General features: G+C 59.0%; 1 protein-coding gene across 2 annotated transcripts in view; it reads right to left on the bottom strand.

Annotated features, from left to right (window-relative positions):
- OTOF (otoferlin) overlaps positions 1 to 18,258 on the bottom strand; it is a 164,264-nt gene that overhangs the window by 21,193 nt on the left and 124,813 nt on the right. Inside the window, exons 18-32 of one of the 2 annotated variants that reach the window (XM_067558464.1) lie at positions 16,133 to 16,253; positions 15,021 to 15,121; positions 14,614 to 14,704; positions 13,957 to 14,073; positions 11,448 to 11,600; positions 10,868 to 11,057; positions 10,189 to 10,313; positions 9,359 to 9,493; positions 8,533 to 8,694; positions 6,006 to 6,125; positions 5,120 to 5,281; positions 4,372 to 4,534; positions 3,307 to 3,440; positions 2,573 to 2,602; positions 1,494 to 1,628 (exon numbers count right to left, since the gene is read on the bottom strand). In XM_067558464.1, coding sequence (XP_067414565.1) covers positions 1,494 to 1,628; positions 2,573 to 2,602; positions 3,307 to 3,440; positions 4,372 to 4,534; positions 5,120 to 5,281; positions 6,006 to 6,125; positions 8,533 to 8,694; positions 9,359 to 9,493; positions 10,189 to 10,313; positions 10,868 to 11,057; positions 11,448 to 11,600; positions 13,957 to 14,073; positions 14,614 to 14,704; positions 15,021 to 15,121; positions 16,133 to 16,253 — 1,939 coding nt within the window. The remainder of the gene's footprint in view (positions 1 to 1,493; positions 1,629 to 2,572; positions 2,603 to 3,306; positions 3,441 to 4,371; positions 4,535 to 5,119; positions 5,282 to 6,005; positions 6,126 to 8,532; positions 8,695 to 9,358; positions 9,494 to 10,188; positions 10,314 to 10,867; positions 11,058 to 11,447; positions 11,601 to 13,956; positions 14,074 to 14,613; positions 14,705 to 15,020; positions 15,122 to 16,132; positions 16,254 to 18,258) is intronic. The other variant, XM_067558463.1, reaches the window with a different exon arrangement.

Genomic DNA, 18,258 nt, shown 5'->3' on the forward strand with positions numbered 1-18,258 from the left:
CGGCGCGCCACTGAAATGCAGCCACCTCTGGGGTGAAGCACAGTGACTGTGTAACAGCACACAGTCACTGGTTAGGACAGGAAGTGACGAAAAATCCAGCTGATATTGCATGAGGAGTTTTAGGCAGGCAGAATGTAACCTGGGATTTGTCCAGGACTTTTGGGCTGACACTAGTGTTAATAATAAGACTAATGAATAAGACAATTGCTTTTAAAGATCTTTGGATTCACAAGAAAGGTGGTGTATCGCCTTCTCCCCCTAAATAAAATCCTGCTGCTTATTTTGTCAGTATAACACTAGCACTGGGTGAATAACTGGTTTTTCAATCTACTGGCTGCTCCAAAAAATTAAAAAAACATTTTTTGTTAACCAGAATTTTGTTTTAAATTATTATTTTGGATCCAACAAAAGAGTGTGTTTCATTTTCAAGCTTTTATGCTTTTTAATTTAAAAAAAAAATAAAATTGAAATAAATGTCACCATGAAAAGTCATTTCGAATTGGAAAATCTCAGAACACGTGAGAGCAAAATATTTTGATTTTTTAAAAATTGTTTGTGGTTTTTTTTTTTTTCCTGCCCCAAGCAAACTCCACATGAACTTGTACAAATATTCAGATTTGCAAAAATCGGGGGGGAGGGAGGGTTAGACGAAAAATGTTTATGATGAAAAAATTTCACCCAGCTCTAGCTCTTTGGGCCCGGGACTCTCTTTGTGTTCTGGGTTTGTACAGCTCCTAGCGCAACGAGGGCCTGGTCTGTAAGTGAGACTCCTTGGTACGACGATAACGCAAATAATAAATAAGAATAGTTAACACCCATTACTGCAGTAAACAAAACAAAAAGTCCCATGGAACCGATTCTAATCCCAAATGGTCAGGAGCTCAGATTTATGTCGGTTCCTAAATAAGACACCAGCTGCAAACTCCTCTCTCGTGCCCACGAGCGGGAAGGGGGCGGAGAGGGGGGCTGTGAGAAGTGAGCTGGCTAGTGCGAGAAGGAGCAAAGGAGGGTTTAAGCCACCTTTGCATCCCATAGGTCTTTGGGCCCAGAGCCCTGTGTCAGTTAGAGCTGCCTCACGGCTGCTCTAAGTTATGTTCTGGACTCTGGGTAGCTCGTTATGCCGGAGGTATTTGCGGGCAGGGAGAGCCTCTACTTTGAAGGCCCCGTCTGCCATAATGGGGAACAGGCTCCAAGCGGGTAAGAATCGGCGACCTAGAGACAAGAGGCTCAGTGTCTCAGGGCAGGGATAAGGCATGTCTCTATATCCCCTGCTGCCAGCTGCTCCAGAAACCGCCCACCCTTGCGTTTAGGGGCCAGATTCACCCGTCGCCCAGCACCGCTCTGGTGGCGCGAAGAAGCCAAGCTGCCGGAGCCGGCTGGTGAATCCGGAAGGCAATGTTAACCAAGACCAAAGAGCCGCTCAGCCACGCCTGGCCGCGTGACTTCTCCCAGGGGCTGGACACCTGGCCCCCGCCTCCCCGCGCTGCTCCTACCTCCTTCATTGTCTCAATGGAAGCAAAATACTTGGACCACCAGTCCAGCATGCTTTCGTCCGGCTCCTCTTCCTCCAGCTCCTCTGCCCCGCCTTTCTTCTTCTTCTTCTTCTTCTTCTCCTTCTCCTCTTCCGACTGCAGGCGCGGGAGGGGCACACCGAAGGGAGAGAAAGCGCGAGAGACAGGGAAAGGTTGAAGGAGACCTGCAGCCGAGATGGCTCAGACCCCCCGGTGATGAGTAGCTAGATTCCCCCCAACCCTACCTGTGTACTGTTAGCGCAGAGAGGGGAAACTGAGGCACAAAGCAATGCAGTGACCTGTCTGGTCACACCGGGAGTGAGTGGCGGATTTGGGACTAGAAACCAGGCTTCCTGAGCCACAGGCCTGTCCTCACGCGACCCTCCTTCCTTCTGGTCCCTACCTTCGTGTTGGCGCAGTACCTGGAGACCACTGGGCTGGCCCCGCCGTGGGACATTTCAGCTGCAAAGAGCCGAGCCCCCCGCCGCACAATTCAAACCCTGCTTGCAAACCCGCCGGCGAAGCCTGAGGCATTCGGGGCGAAGGTTTCGGTTGGGGCTCCTGGCTGCTCGGCGCAGGATCCGTTTCCAGCCCCCCCTTTCCAGGCTCTCTACCAAGGCCAAACTCCGCCCGCAACATGCTGGGGGCCAGCGATCAGCTGGTGGCCCTCAGGATGGCTCCACTGACGTCAATGGAGCCGGCGGAGGGGCTGGTCTGCGCTGGGATGGGCAGGTTTGATGGCCAAACTTGGCCAGCAGGACCCCACTTTGGACTTCCCTGAGCTGGGGTTGTGCCGGCTCTGGGATCTCCACACTGTCCAGCCCCAGGGCTCCCGCTTTCACTGACTCTGCTGGTCACAGATGTGCATGAGGGCGGGTCCGGCGCCCCGTGAACAGAGGGGGAGACCTCCCTTGACGTCAGCGGGCTGTGGGTCAGGCCCATGCTGCGTGCCGGCCGGGTGGCTCAGATTCCCCCAGGGCCCCATAGCAGCATCCCCGGGGAGCAGGCCAAGCAAAACCCCGCAGACGGGCAAGGCAACGCAAGACAAGCCCAGCACTTACCACGTCAACCTTAACCACCGCGTCGGAGCTCTGCCACACGGGACGGGATGGAACGGGGAAGAACAAACAAGTTATCGCAAACGCCCAGCCGCACTCCCGCACGGCACACAACACACACACGCACACACAACGAGCTGGGAACAGAGGTGCCAAGGACACACCCGCCACAGAAACGGACCAGGTGTCTGACGTCCTGAAATGAACAATCGCAGGTAAGAAACCGGAACCCGCATGGACCCCCTGGAGCGAAACCGTGGGAGACACTCTGTCGGGAGAGGCTTGTTCTCCTGCTCTGCCAGTTTAACAGCACCGTGCTGGAGAGCAGGGTGATGGGCCCAGGAGAAATGCACGGATCCACAGAGCAGAGGCAGGCATTGTCCTCCTTGTGGGCAGTGCGTGCTGGTTTATTATTGTAGGGTTGCTCACCCGTGCTGGGGCGGGGTAGCCCGGTTTGTCTGCGTGCTGGCCTGTTATTCTCGGAAGCAGCATTTCAATATCTCTGTGCTCTCAGCCCCGAACAGAGGTTCTCCGGGCAGGTAGCCCCGTACGCATCTACCCAGGCCAGCATGGGGACAGCTGCCAGCTATTCACTAACTAAGCCAGCCTACGCCTTTCACTCAGGGCATCCGTTCGCCTGCACGCGCAACAAGACGGGTGGCCCCTGCTTTGGGTGGAATCCCCCCGGGGAAGAAACAAGCCACTCAGTGCATGAGCTGGGCTGCTCGGATACTCACAGCGTCCAGCTTCACCATGGTCTCCATCTTCTTGATGGGAACCTCCGGTTCCATGTTGATGACAATTTCACCTAGGGGACGATAGCAGGGGGGGCCCCCGTTTGCCAGGGCCAAATAGCCGTTGAGCAGTTTCGCTGGACAGAGGACAGAGGGAGAGAGAGAGAGAGGAGGAGAAAAGCCAGTGTAGAGCAGAGACTCGAGGCGATCAGGCAGCGGGGAGGCGGGCGACGGGGAAGAGAGGCGAGAAGAAACCAAGAAACGGGACCTGCCCCTGGAAGAAGAGGCCGGGAGAAGGAAACACCTGCCCGCCAAGGAAAACCCAGCTCAGCCAGGGCCGCCTTCAGGGGAGGGCCACTTGGACAGCAGGGCCCCGGGGCAGGAGCAGCTGGCGCGCACACGGACGCGTGGGAATTTCGTGCCGCTTCACGGAGCCGGGGGAGGGGAGGACAGGTGGCCTCTACCTATTCACGGCACCGGCCCCGGCTGGGTGGAGGCACCGTCCTCTGCGATGCTGCCTCCGGCCCTGACCTGGGAGGAACCTCTGGGAAGTGAGGGGGGGATTCAGCCCTCTTGGGCCTCTCTGCTCAAGCCGTGCCACCCTCTGGGCACCAACTGAGCAGATCAGCTGCGGCGCGTGCACGGCGCGGGGCCCACCGCCGCCCGGCCTTTCGTGGGTGCTTCACGCTGCGCCGTTGGCAGGCCCGGCGCCTTCCCGACCCAGTCCCTGCCCCAGGGCCGAGCGGGAAGCTGCAGCTCTGGGGAGCTGGGCTGCACCCGTCCGGAGCTGGGCTCTGTTGTCTAGCTACGGGCGGGCTGCCCAGGGCTCCGTTTGGTAAACGCTAGGGACCCACCGAAGATGCACTTAAATACCTCGCCCATCCCCCCGTCCCTTGCTCTGACCACTAGCTCACACTCCCTTCCTGGAGCCCGGCCTGGCTCGTGGCCAGCCGTCCACTCGGTGGGATGCTTTAACAAGCAGGAAACGCTGTATCCTTTCTATCTGTCTCTGCCCACCCCCACTCTCTAGCCGGTCAGGGGCTGCATGCAGCCCGGTCCCGCTGGTACCTGCCGTGTCCCAGTGCTGGGATTTCTTATCCAGGGGCCGGTGGATGAATCTCCGCAGGGAGCTGACGGCGTGGGAGCCCACCAAGGTGTAGCGGCCGAAGGCCCGGCAGTCCACCACCCGGATGTTCAAGGGGGGGTGAAGCAGCTCGTTCTCCGGGAGATCCTGGAAGAGAACGGCGTCCCTGTCGTAAGGGGCCAGGGCTCACTTCGGGGGAGGATGGATAGAGGGAGGGGCTGGCTCAGACCGGGATCCCGTCAGACGGGGAGCGCTAATTCAGTCTCCTTCACCAGCTGTGCAGGACTCGCTCCAGCTGGGGGAAAGGCAGCCCCGGGTTGGGGCCCCGCTCTCTGCAGGGGGGGGGAAGGGATTTCTTTCCGGTGGGGGGAGTGCGGCGGGGCCCCAAATCCATTCAGAGAGGCAAAGTGTCAGTCAGTGCCTGCGTAAGGCAGCACTGTGCCAGAGCCCCGCAGTCTTTATCATCCCATGGGGGAAACTGAGGCAGTGGGGTCCAGACTTGCCCGAGGCCACCCGGGGAGTCACTGCCCGAGTCAGGATAAGAACTTGGGTGACAGCTGGGTCCCGGGCTCGCGTCCCCCTCCCCTTCCCCCAACTAGCGCCCTTGCTGGAGCCCCCCAGCTACAGGCTCTGCCCCCCCCCCCGGCCTCTCTCAGCCCTCCCAGCGCTCTCCCGGGCCTGGCCCGGCTCAGCTAGCCCCCACCCCCGACGCCCAGACCAGGCCGGACTCACCACTTCAAACCACTTGACCAGGGTGCTGAAGTTGGGGTTTTTCTTGTAGTTCTGGATCAGGGACGACTGGACGCCCCGGCCGGCGCACTCGATGTCCACCCGCGGCCGATCCACCTGGGCCAGGTTCACCCGCTTCAGGTCCCTCAGGCCCCAGAACAGGATCTGGGCGGAAGGCAAGGCGCCGACGTGAGGTGCTGAGAGCCGCCCGCAGCCCGCGTCTGACGGGCCGGAGCCGGGCTCCCCTCTCGGGCAGCGCTGAGGCCCTGGGAGCTGGCGCAGGGGTCCCAGAGCCCCCAGGCTAACGGGCAGCTGAGTAATACAGGCTGGGACGATACAGTCCGTGGGCTGCCTGGTCCCGGGCCGGCGGCCCAAGCCTGTCGCTGGTGGCGACCTCCTCCTCTGACACCCAGCCACTGATCTGCTCTCCGGCTGCCTCACCTCTGCCCGTGCGCCCCCTGCTCCTCCCGCCTGCGCCACCCCCCAGCGTCTCGGCGCTGACCCGCCGCCCCCGCTCCTACGATGGCCCTGCACCTGGGCTCTCTGTTGTCAGATCCTGCTCGGAAAAGGCTGCCACCTGGCCTGGAGTTTGCGGGATTATTTCAACTTTCCCAAAGACTGGCTTACTCCCGGGACGATTACTGCCCGGTGGAGATAACTCCCAGCCACTTTCCCTGGCCCAGTGCTCTCCACCTGCTGGTCCCAAACATTTTAAAGGGCTCTCCTAGGCACCCCCAGCCCCAACGAGCAGCCAGAACGGCCCCACGTTGCCTCGGCCATGCGACGAGGACACAGCCATTTTCGCTGCACGGCAGGACTGCTTATGGACGACGTCTTCATCCCAAACTCCAGCGGCCTGTGACCGACCGGCACGCCTGGGGGTTATTACCTCCACTCGGTATTTACTCAGCACGGGTCGGATCCCCAGGGGCACCGGCAGGATGGGGCCCTGGTCCATGTCTGTCGGTCCATCGATGGGAGGCAGGTCCGACTTGCCAGCCGGGCCGATCTGGAAGAGACATGAGACCGCTTAGAAGCTGCCCCACGCGACATGCCACGCGAGCTTCCCTTCAGCTCCTGCTTTGCTGGTTTCCGTGTCCGGTCGGAACGGGACGGTTTGACGCTCCTGCACTGGCTCATTGGCGTGGCTGGGGTCACTGAGCGGTTGTTCTGCGACGCTCCTTGGATGTTTGGGCGTTCGGGCAGACAGGCCCGGCGCCTGCAGTTCTGGATTCGGACACAGGGCAGGCACAGCGACAGAGCCAGCTTCCTCATCTCACCCTCCAACGCGCCTCCAGTCGGCCTGGGGGGGGGAAGCCCTCGAAGGGGGAGAGGGTAAGCCAGTGCCCCGGGGGCGTTCGGACCGCGCCTCTCAGCTGCGATGGGAACTGATTGGTGCCAGCTGTGATGGGGAACCAGGCTGAGAGCCCCCAGCTGGGAACGTGGCTGAGAAAGCATCAGGCTGAGCTGGATGGGAACGGGTGCCCCGGCAGTGAAAAGAGGCAGCCAGGGTGTCCCTTTAAGAGGCCCAACTCTGGTGTGCTGGGTCCATCTCGCTGCTGAGAACGGGGGTTGTTACGCACCTTCCCCTGACACGTTCACTCTCCGTGGTCCCCGGAGGTGCCCGCCTCCCTGCCAGCGCCAGGGCAGGGATGGCCCCGGGGTGGTGACAGAGGCAAGCGGACCTAGCCGAGGGATCCGCTTCTGCCTAAATTAGATGCAAAGGGCTGTAGCGCCACCCCTGGCCCGCAGCCCCGGGGAAGGGCTAAGGTCCCTCTAACGTGTTCCCAACCACCCAGCCTGAGCGTGAGGCCCCTCGTGAGAAACAATCGTATTCGGGTGCGAGCTGGCATGTGCGACGCATAACCGTGCAGTGCCTTGCCGAGATGCTCAGCGTGGCGAGTGCCCGGGGACACGTCCCGTCTCTCCAGGCTCCCTGCTGGTTTGACTTGGGAAGGGGACGGGAGACAAGACCGTCAAACCATCTCAGCCTCAGCTGGTCCCAAAAGCGGCATCACACCACGAAGCCCGGTGTGCGTTATCTTGGCGGTCATGCAGTGTGTTTGCGGAGTGTGCAGGAGCCCTGGAGACGGGGGGTGGAGGGCGAAGGGACCCCAGAACCAGGACACACCGTACGGCCGGCTGTGGGAAGCATCAACTCTGGGAAATCATCATTAGGCAACAAGGGCTGACATTTCCTAGGCCATTGGCTATTTGATTGGGCCCCTCTTCTTTGTGGCTGCAGTAACTTATGCCCCCTCCACCCCAGTACATGCACCGCCACCCAGCGCTGAAGGCAGAGTGGAGAGCAGTGGCTGGGCGCCCAGCGCTGAAGACAGAGCGGCACCACCAGCAGCGCAGACGGAGGCAATGTGAAAAGAGACATTGGTCAATATCACAGCAGGCCTAGCGCCCCCCATGGTCCCCCGGGACTGACACCGAAGCCTTTCACCTCCAGGTGCGGGGTTGGAGGGGGAAGGAGAACCAGTGAGGGACAGGTGACTGTCGAACCTGGGATCCTCGCGGCTGAAGGGGGCAAGTCTGGTTTCTAAGCTCCAGGAGGCGGGCCCGTTGGCATCTGGCACGATGGGGCCGATGTACGAAAGCTGCCAACAGGCAGGCCCACGGGCAGCGTCAGCACAGGGGACGCTGACCGGCGCGGCGGATCTGACAGAAAGGCCTCAGGGAAGTGGTCGATTCGCCGTCCCCTGGTGTCTCCCAGCCCGGAGTGGCTGCCTTTCCGGGAGACGCTTCAGCCAAGCGCAAATCATTGGGCTCAGCACGGGGTGAGCGGGGCCCAAGCCTAATTTTTTCGGGCCCAGTATAAACGTATAACATGGGCCCCCTCCCACCATCCTGCATCCCAGACAGACAATCTCAGGAGCCATGAACAATGTTTTCCTCATGGTAATGGGGGTTGCAGCCTGGGCCGGGCTCCCCAGGACCTCCGGGCCCCGGTAAAGTGTACCCTTCCCCCCATGTGGGAGCCCTGGGGGTGAGTGGGTGAAATTTAAGGGCCTGTGATACACACAGGAGCTCAGATTAGATGATCCTTCCAGCCTCTCTCTCTGAATCTACGGTGCGTCCTATTCCAGCTGTCCCAGCTGGCATCTGGCTGGCCCCGTCACCAGCATAAACTTCACCCCAGCCAGGGGGATGCTGGGACTCGCTGTGTGAACGCCGCACCCGCTACTTTCCCGAGGATTTAGTCTAGAGCCCCTGCTGCACCTCCGCCAGGACAGCCTCCAGGCCGTGCCATGCCCTGCTCTCCTGGAAGCGTCTCCAGGCATGTCTCATTCCCGCCACGACGCCTGAGCCGCATCCGGCAGCCCCACGTTGCCTGCGCAGCAGGGGGGTGGCCCAGGGTGGAGTTGTCCGTTAGTCCAGCGACCCCGCTCTGTGTTCTGGGCCGTTACCTGGAGCAGCTCGAAGGCTGCCAGCAGGTCGCCGGCCGTGGCGTTGCCCCGGTAGACCTGGTAATACTCCAGCTGGGGCGGGAAGCGCGGGGGGCCATAGTGCTCGTCCGACATCTTCACCACCGGCTTGGCGAAGGTGCGGCCCATGAAGTCCGCCTTCCCCTGGAAAGGCAGGCAGAGAGCTCGGGCACGTATCAGGCATGCTGCTTCCCACCCCCCGGCCCAGCCCCTCGGCTCCCCCCAGCCGGGGTGGGGAGCTTTGTGCGGAAAGACAACTGGGTAGAGAGGACCAGCCTACAGGGCAGGCTGAAATCAAGGGGCGCTGCCCTGCTCTCCGGTGATCTGCTGATGCCCGGGTCGCAGGCACCTCCTTAATACACCACAACCCCTGCCCTCTGCGTGGGGGGAGCCCTGCGCTGGAATTGCAGGGGGGCTGCAGGGTGGGATTGTGGGGCCTGGGCAAAGCTGGGGGGCAGGAGTGGATCGCGGGGGGGTCTGCAGGTCAGGAGCAAGTGGCTATTTGCAGAGGTAAAGGCCTAACTAACGTCTCCCTGCCTTCGGCCTCACAGGCGCTCACTCCTTCTCATATCAGCAGGAAAATTCAGCCACTGAAGTGACCTGTAACAAGCAGCCCTGGTGGTATAATGCCCCTGCCCTGGAGTTCTGGAGCCTCTTCCTTCTGCTTGGGGGGTGGTGTCGGGGTAATAAGAGGCAGTGAGGGGGGACACGTGGCTTTCCAGAGCCAGCACCCACCCAGCGGCTTCTATGTCTACGTGACTAATCTGTCACCCCGGTCCCTGGAAGCCTGCTCCCAGCAGGCCCTCACCACTGTGTCCTGGTCGTAGATCTCGATGACGATAATGGGGGGGTCATCCCGCATCTCGTGGGCTTCCCCGTACAGCTCCACGTTGTCAAAGACCAGCAGCTGGTCCCAGGTCGGGCAGAGCGTCTCATTGAGCACCTGGAGCAAGGGGGTTGCGGTTACAGGGAGGAGAGGGGCAGCGAGGTCCTGCGGAACTGGCAGACGTCCTCACAGGTTGCCGCTTTCATGGCACTTCCCTCCCCAACGCGTCTGAGATACAAGACGGCTGCTTTAAAAATACGCCGGCAAGAAGGCGCATCACTGAGCCGGGAAGCCCGGCGGCAATTTCCTCCCAGCATGCAGAAGTTTGCCTTCGTTTGTTTGAGCCCTGGCCACATTTTGGAGGCACCAGAAGCGAAAGAGAGGTGAGGTCTAGTGGTTGGAGCACAGCACTGGGAGCTCCCAAAAGCTCCAACACTGACTTTCCATCTGGCCTCAGGTGGGTCACTTATTCTGCTTGTGCACCAGCCTCTCGCTGTGTAATCAGGGGATCATAAGAGGCACCCCCAGGGGAGCTGCCAGACTCGGTCAATTGCTGCACGTCCAACAGCACCCCGCAAGGTTCAAACCCTCCCTGGCTTGAGCAGACCTCCCTGGCTTGAGTTACAGGTGAACCTCTATCAGCCAGCAGCACTAAGTTATCCAGGCTGTTATCCTGGCTGTGGGCCAGGCCCAGAGGGGTTCCTGTCGCCCACTTTGCCAGCACGCTACACGTCGGGGCAGCACTTCGTGTGCAGAGTTTCCATGACCCTTCGCTTGTCCACCAGAGTCGCTGCCAGGGGCCTGGCTCTTACCTCCGTGCACTGGCCCTGTGTGATGAAGAAAACCCGGGCAAAGGGGTCTGAGAGGCCACTGCTGTCCGCAGCGAACAAGCTCCTGGCCTGGTACATGTGGGCTCGGAGCTGGAACACCTGCTTCTCTGTGAGGAAAGGAGGCGGTGAGGATCCCGGGCCGCTGCGTAGTGGGCAGCACCAGAGACGTCCCGAGTTGTGGAGCTCGGAGCAGGAGACCCCAGAGCATTGGGAGGCAGGAGTTAGCCCTGGCCCAGCACGGACACAGGGGAGAGGTGCATCACGTGGATCCAAATTTCCCCCGGACCTGGGCAGTTTTTGTCTCCGGGGTGAGGCTGTTCCGGATGGAGCACTGAATGGGGGATGCGCAGCGGGCTGGGGCTGCTGCCCAGAGCCGGCTGTGGCAGGCGTTGGGTGGAACCCGTGCCGTGGCCACGCCTGGCCTGCAACAGACAGGCTCGGTAGCGACGGGCCGTGTGGGGCGGGAAGGGCAGAAGCAGCACAGTCCCCGCGTGGGCTCCCTGTAGGGCAGCGCGGCTCCTCGTGCCAGGCAGCTCTCGATCCCGGCGTCGCCCTGGGAGTGACTACAGGTCTCTAGCCCAGCCGGCGTCGAGCCAGCCCTCCCCCGGCACGGGCCCCCCCGGGCGCGGCAGGGAACCGAGGGAGAGCGGGCGGCTCTTACTGGTGTAGAGGAGGCTGATGGGAGGGAAGGCCTGTAGGCCCAGGCCCTTGCTGGCTTTCTTCTCCTCGAAGCCACAGGGCAGGCCGCTCAGGAAGTCCTTGCGCTGCTTGTTCAGGCCCAGCCACAGGTAGATCTCCATCTTGGCCTGCACCGTCCAGCCGGCCGAGCCGAAGCCCCGCTTCCCGGGCAGCTGGGCACGAGGGCGAGAAAGCTTCAGCGGGGGGGTGCAGGGCACGCGGGAGCAGACCAGACCCACCTCCTGCCCTACGGGGTCAGACCCGCCGCGCCATCCAATCCAGCGCCCACCTCCTGCCCTACGGGGTCAGACCCGCCTGCCCTTTTCATCACGGCTCCTCCCCGACCCCTGCTCCCTGTGGCCAAGCAGGAAGCCTCTCACTCTCACAGCTCAGAGTACTGGCACCTCACCTGCAGCAGCGCCCACAACCTGACACCTGGCTCCGTCCCGCCCTTCCCCCAGCCTCCGTGCACTGCCCCCATCTCTCTTCATCCTCATCCTCCTCCTCCAACCCTCCTTCTCATGTGGGCCACGGTGGTCCCCTCCGAGCACAGGGCCAGTTACCCTCAGGAAGACGGTTTTCACTTTGGCGCAGTCCTTGCCGGTCTCCTCCTCCACGATGGAGTACAGGATGTCCTTGGAGGGGATGCGGGCGTAGGCGATGCGCTTGCCGTTGCTCATCATCCAGACGAAGATGTCGGGGATGCTGTGCTGTGGCTGCAAACAGCAACCCGGCCCTGCTCACCATGGCGGGCACGGCAGGACGCCCTCCGCCGGGGCGCCTCCGCCACGCCGTCCCACCTGCTCCCGCCCTCATTCACGACACTGACCGAGGCACCAGTTGGGCTGGGAATTTGAGGAAGGCCAATCAAGTGGACTTCCCAGGGGATGGATTTGCCTAGTACCTCAGACTCAGTTTTGCCAGACTCAGTCGCTTTAGCCCCCCGCCCCCTTCCTTAGAGACGGTTTTAAACCTCCCTATGTGGATCCATAGATTTCAAGGCTAGAAGAGACCATGGTGATCATCTAGTTCCGTCACCTGCAGAGCATCCCGGCCCTGGCACTGCCCTGAATGAATTTCATGAGGTCTGACTGCTCCTCGGGTTCCTCCGTGGAGAAGGACAGAACGCAGATCTAACATCGTGGAGAGGCCTCAATGAGCTTGTACTTTCCGCCCGTTCCCCGAGCAGCACTGTGTATGTCGCAGAGCTGGGCGGAAATCGGAATTTTCATCCCGGGGGACGTTCCAATAGTTCAACGTTTGTTTGGGGGCCCAAACTGACATTTTAATTCAGAAACATCCAAACGTTCTTGATTTTGCTTGGGTGCGACAAAGATCTGCATCGGCCTGAGCTGAGCTGCCCAGAGCTGCCCGGGAGCTCATCGATTCAGAGAGATCAAGGCCTGAAGGGACCATTGGATCATCTAGTCTGCCCTCCTGTCTGACGCCGGCCAGAGACCTGCCCCGCAACAATCCCCACAGCAGAGCCTTTAGGAAAATATCCAATCCTGAGCTAAAAATTGCCAGAGAGAGAGAATCCACCATGACCCTTGGGAAGTTGTCCCAGTGGTTAATCACCCTCGCCCTTCAGAGTTTTGGCCTTATCTCCAGTCTGAATTTGTCTAGCTTCAATTTCCAGCTATTGAATCGAGTCAGACTTTTCTCTGCTAGACAAAGAGCCCATTATTCAATATTTGTTCCCCATGTAGGTACTGACAGACTGTGATCAAGTCACCCCTTAACCTTCTCTTTGTTCAAATAAACAGATGGAGCTCCTTGAGTCTATCATTACAAGACAGGTTTTCTCATCCTTTAATCATTCTCATGGCTCTTCTCTGAGCCCTCTCCAATTTACCAACATCCTTCCTGAATTGACGGTACCAGTTTTAGTTCAGTCACATTCTTCTCTCTGGGCTGGGATCCCTGGCCAGACTACATTTCCCATGATACACTGCAGCCACGGAACTCGGCGGCAATTCAACCAGCGGGGACCCTGCGGTGTATCATGGGAGATACAGTCCACCCAGGGAGCCTGATCCATCGAGGAGAAGGGGAGCACGAGGCACCAAAACTACAACTCCCACGAGGCACCGACAAACCAAAATGTTTTGTCCCAACTTGAAACAATTCTGCACCACTGGAGTTTTCCCAGTGAAAATGTTGGCTTGGTGGAAACTGCATTTTCCACTGAGAAATATTCAAATGGAAAATTCGTGGCAAACTCTGGTGCATTGGGCTGTGAACCCCCATCCCCTATGGGGAGTTAAGCAAAAAAGCTGCACAGAGATAGGAGGTGGCCAGTCAGATGCTGTCAGGAGCAGGGTCCAGCTGGCCAGTTTATAGACAGATCTTCAGATTTATTCCAGTGCTCTTCAACCAGCATTTGCTTTATTCCAGGCTGGTGATTTATGAGGATTATTCATTTCATCCCCGTTTTCACAGCACCACTCACTGCGTTCCCTGGGCTCCCCACTCAGCCCCATTCTGTTCAACAGCTCCCAGCCGCCCCTTCAGATGTGGATCGGGACAATCGCCACAATTCTCCCCAGGGCAGGCTTGGCTGGGTGTGACCCACGTTAACACTGGGTGGATCTCTCTCCCTCTCTAGCGGCTGGTCCGTATGGAAAGCTTTATGAAGCTTCTGCTTCCTGGAGGCTAACAGCTCCGGCACTAGCAGCTCATGCATTTAGCTGCAAGAGGTTCAATCCCTGCAGAAGACCCCCGCGGTGTACGTTGCTGACAGCCCATTCAAATCAACCAATGCACTTGTGTACAGTGGACAGCTCAACCAGGCCCAGACCCCAGCGTGGGTATCTGAGAGCAGAACAGGGACCTCTTTGAAGAGGAGCAGAATTCACCTGCCATGCAGGGAGGCAAGGGGTGTGGGGGGACCTTTTCCCCATACAGGCTTGTAAAGCCTCGAGATGCCAGTTTCCCTGGCTCTGTGCCTAAGAATGATGCACAAAGCATTAACCACTGGGGACCCTATGAACCACAGCCTTTCCCCAGTGCCAGCAACTTGCCAGTCAGGCTCCTGCCCAGGGTCAGTGCGGAGGGACGGCTCCCGCTCACCTCGTCCGCCAGGAAGCGGAGTTTCTGCAGGAAGTTCTGCACCAGCTTCAGCTTGTCCCTCATCGTGTTCTTCTTCACCTGCGAGCGCAGGGTCTTGGCTTGCTGGCCCATGTTCTCCTGCGGGTACAACGGCCGGTGCCCAGGGCACCAGGCGAGTGAGAGGTGAAAAGACCAGCGAGAACGGGAAAAAAAAGACGGGGCAGGCCTGCATGCATTAAGGATGGATGGTGCCTCTGTTTCCCCACCTGTACGACGGGGATGATGATATCGACTTCACGGGGAGTTTAGTTCCTTAAAGTCTGTAAGATGCAGGAAGGAGCTATGCCAAGGTACAGAGAATTTTGCCCTAGTAAAAGGGGCTGGGTCGGCATCCTTATCCACTGAATAGGCACATCCTGGGAAGGGACAGGGCAAGCTTCCCTGGGTGCCTCTTCCCTGCCCTGTGGGGACTGGTCCTGGAGGATTCCAAGTAAGGGCCAGTGAGATCCAGCAGCAGTGGTGGGTAGCCTGGCTGCCAACCCGGTTTCACTGAATACCATCAGCCGGCACAGCTTTCCCCTGGGGGGGCTGGGCTCCATTTCCCACCAGCAGCACCTGGAGCCCCCACCCCGCCCCTCGCCGACCTCTCGCCCCACCCCACCCGCCAGATGTTCTCACCAGCTCCCGCATGCAGGATTTGAGCCGCTCTCGGTCCAGTTTGGTCCGGGCAGAGAGGCTCTGGTCTTTGTTGGCGAGGGTCACGAAGCGGCTGGCAGGGGAGAGAGACAGGAAAACAGCAGCATCAGTCCCGGCGCGCTCAGGAGAGTTGGGACAGAGGCCGAGGGTGCGGGATGGGCGGGGGAGGGATGCACGTGGCACACCGGCCTTGCACAGGGGGAATTTCACCCAGTGGGGTCAGACCGCAACATCTCCCGCAGGATCAGCCCTTCCCACCCCGGAGAGCCGGGCCCGGCAGGATCTCCACAGTGGGTAGATGGCGATTCTCCTCCGAGCCGACTGCCAGCCTTTCCCCTGTCTCTCCCTCACTGGGTCTCTGCCTCTTTCCTTTCCCCCTTTCAACTCACAAGCATCCACTGCTCAGCTCCTCCAGGACCCCGCGGAGACGGCGCTCAGGGTGCGGCTTCTCAGTCTTGATCATCTCGTGCACGTCGTTGAGCCCCTCCTCCTGGAACGGCGAGGAGAGAAGGAGGTGACCCGTCATGGGCAGCACGGGACCAACGCGCCCCCGGGGAGAGCCACGTTGGGCTGGGCAAAGCCACAGCGGGAAGCCCCTTCTCCTGCCTTCCGGGCCAGGGCGGAGCAGTCGGGGCGCTGTCCTACCCTGGGTCAGCAGGTGGGCCAGCCAGGCGGGGCCGGCTCTGTGCTGCTAGCGCTCATGGTCAGAGGAGACCAGTTCTGGGGCTTTCCCCAAACCGCTTCACGCCTCCTCCTTCTGGAGCATCTCCTCGGGCGTCCGTCATCGTGCGGCTAAGGCTTTGGTGGCTAGGCCAATCTCCGTGGAGGTCCCCGAGCGGGGTGAATCTCATCTCCCCACCTGCCCCCACTCAGGCCCTGCCCCTCCCCTCGAGGCCCCCCCCATCGTCTCTTTCCCAGTGGCTCTCTCCCCTCCCCCTTCCTCATTGACCCTTTCTGCTTCCCTTCCCCCCGCCCCCCGCTGGGCTCCCTCTGCTCCTGGGCTGGGACGGGAGCTGCCGCCTGATGCCGGAGCCTGCCCACGAGATGCAGGTAGGAGGCGGCCCCGGCTGAGCAGAGGCTGGTGCAGGATGATGACTTGGCACCTCCCTCCTCCCGGTAACCAGACTTTTGATGTCCGGTCACTGCCAGCTCCCCTTTTTGACCAGACTTTCTGGAAAACCAGACCCGCGGCCACCCCCTGAGTGAATGCTCCAGAGCTCCCTATGCCCCTAGGAATGCGGGGCGGAGGTTTGCTGTGCACCCAGCACTTGGGAGGCTGTCTCTCCCCCCCACATCTCTCCGGACACCGGGGTTCTGGGCGTCAGCTTGCTGTACTGCCTGGCTTGCCAGTCTGGTCCTGGGGCTGGGACCATTCGTCCACGGTGGGCAGTGGCTGTGCAGCTGCAGGGGGCGGATGGAGATGTCAGGGCGCGGGGCGGGGAGGGGCTGGGCGTGGTGTCTGCTGACCCCCTGGGAGCCCGAATCCCGTGCTCACACTCACCAGCTTGTCCGCGATCTTGTCCATGATGTTGGCATTATAGAGCCGCCGCCTTTGGTCCTGCCACCAGCTCTTGATGTAGATGCACGGCTTCTTCTCGAAGTATGGCAGGTGGAAGTAGTTCCTGCAGCGGAGGGAGGGAAGGAGGACGCACCAGCGCGTGAGCGCACCTGGACGGGAACTGCCGGCTGTCGCCTATAGGACTAGCCTGCCTGCTTGCACATATAGACCTTTCCTTATAGAGGTAAGTATGGCTGTTTTATTATACTGGAGGCATAGGTTCATATTAAATCATTATAGATGTAATGCGAGGTACCTGATAGCCACCTCCTGTATGAAAGCTAAGGCCGTTAGCAGACGTATGTTTGGGGCCTTTGGCTCAGACAAGTAATGCTGAGTTAAAGGATAAGACATAGATGTTATAACCTTTACCCTAGGTAAGTCTGGAGACATCAAAACGGGGGGGGGGGGCTGTCTCAGGTTATGCCCCAAGTAAACTTCACAGATACACCACAGAAAAGGCCAGAAATAACAAAGGTGAGATAAGCAAACCATCTGGAAAGGATGTGGATATGTCATTAATACGCATGAACCCGCTAGCCCATGGAATACGTGTACCCTAATAATTTGGGGGTGAAGAAGCCAAGTTTGGACTTCGAAGGACCCCTATTGTTCAGAGTATAAAATGGGGCAAACCATGTTACTGGGGGTGATCACCAGCTACTCCTCCTTTAAGCTCCTTTTAGTTAGTGTTTGTTCGAATCTTTTGTTCTTCGTTTACACTTAGTATTTTTGTAGTGTTAGTCTTAGCCTTACAGCTCTTAGCTCTCAAGCAGTGCCTGGCTCTCCACCCCTCCACTCAAGAGTTGAGGAACCAGACAGCTCTCTGAACCAGCTCATCAGGGAAGGGTGTGAGTGTATTAATCCAAAGCATCCTGAATAAATATATATCTCACACGTGTCTTTAGAATAAGGCTGTAATCCGACCCATTATCCATCTGATTATTAATTTTCTTTTCATCAGTCATTTGTCTATCATTTTATGTTATCTTAATAAAAGCTTATAAAGTTATACAGATGCAGTTATCAGTGTGAGCATTCCTGTCGTGCACCCCAGGGGGTCCCTGTAAAAACTCTTCTGGAGCTTGATTCTGGGACTAGAACCTCATTATCTTCTGCTCAGATCAACAGGCGAGCCTGGAACCCCATTCAACTTACCAAATACCCAGAAATCAGGCAACATGGCCTCCCGACAGGCCCATAGAGGGTAGCGTGAGGGCTCTGATCCTGCACAGCTTTGCATGGTGCCCCGCAGGGAGCGCGTGGCTATGGTGCGCCGGCACATGTGCGTGCAGGCTGCGTTAAGCGCTGGAGACCTCTTCAAAACCCACTAAAGTCAACGGAAAGTCTCCTGTAAACATCAGTGGGCCAGGCCTCAGGCTCAGAACTTCATGTGGAGCAGAAGGAAATCTCTAGCTGCTCACAGAATCCTAGACTCATGGCAGATCAGGGTTGGAAGGGACCTCAGGAGGTATCTAGTCCCACCCCCTGCTCACAGCAGGACCAACCCCAACTACATCATCCCAGCCAGGGCTGTGTCAAGCTGGGCCTACAAAACCTCTAAGGATGGAGATTCCACCACCTCCCTAGGTAACCCATTCCAGTGCTTCACCACCCTCCTAGGGAAAAGGTTTTTCCTAATATCCAACCTAGACCTCCCCCACTGCAACTTGAGACCATTGCTCCTACTTCTGTCATCTGCCACCACTGAGAACAGCCTAGCTCCATCCTCCCTGGAAACCCCTTCAGGTAGTTAAAGGCTGCTATCAAATCCCCCCTCATTCTTCTCTTCTGCAGACTAAACAAACCCAGTTCCCTCAGCCTCTCCTCATAAGTCTTGTGCTCCAGCCCCCTCATCATTTTTGTTGCCCTCCGCTGGACTGTCTCTAACTTCTCCACATCCTTCATGTAGTGGGGGGCTCAAAGCTGGACACAATACTCCAAATGTGACCTCACCAATGCCAAATAGAGGGGAATAATCACTTCCTTCGATCTGCTGGCAATGCTCCTAGTAATGCAGCCCAATATGCTATTAGCCTTCTTGGCAACCAGGGCACACTGCTGACTCA

The sequence above is a fragment of the Emydura macquarii genome, unplaced genomic scaffold (genome assembly GCF_026122565.2).
Source record: "Emydura macquarii macquarii isolate MOO-44397 ecotype Brisbane River unplaced genomic scaffold, CSIRO-AGI_Emac_v2 contig_2076, whole genome shotgun sequence".
Taxonomy (NCBI): Eukaryota; Metazoa; Chordata; order Testudines; family Chelidae; genus Emydura; species Emydura macquarii.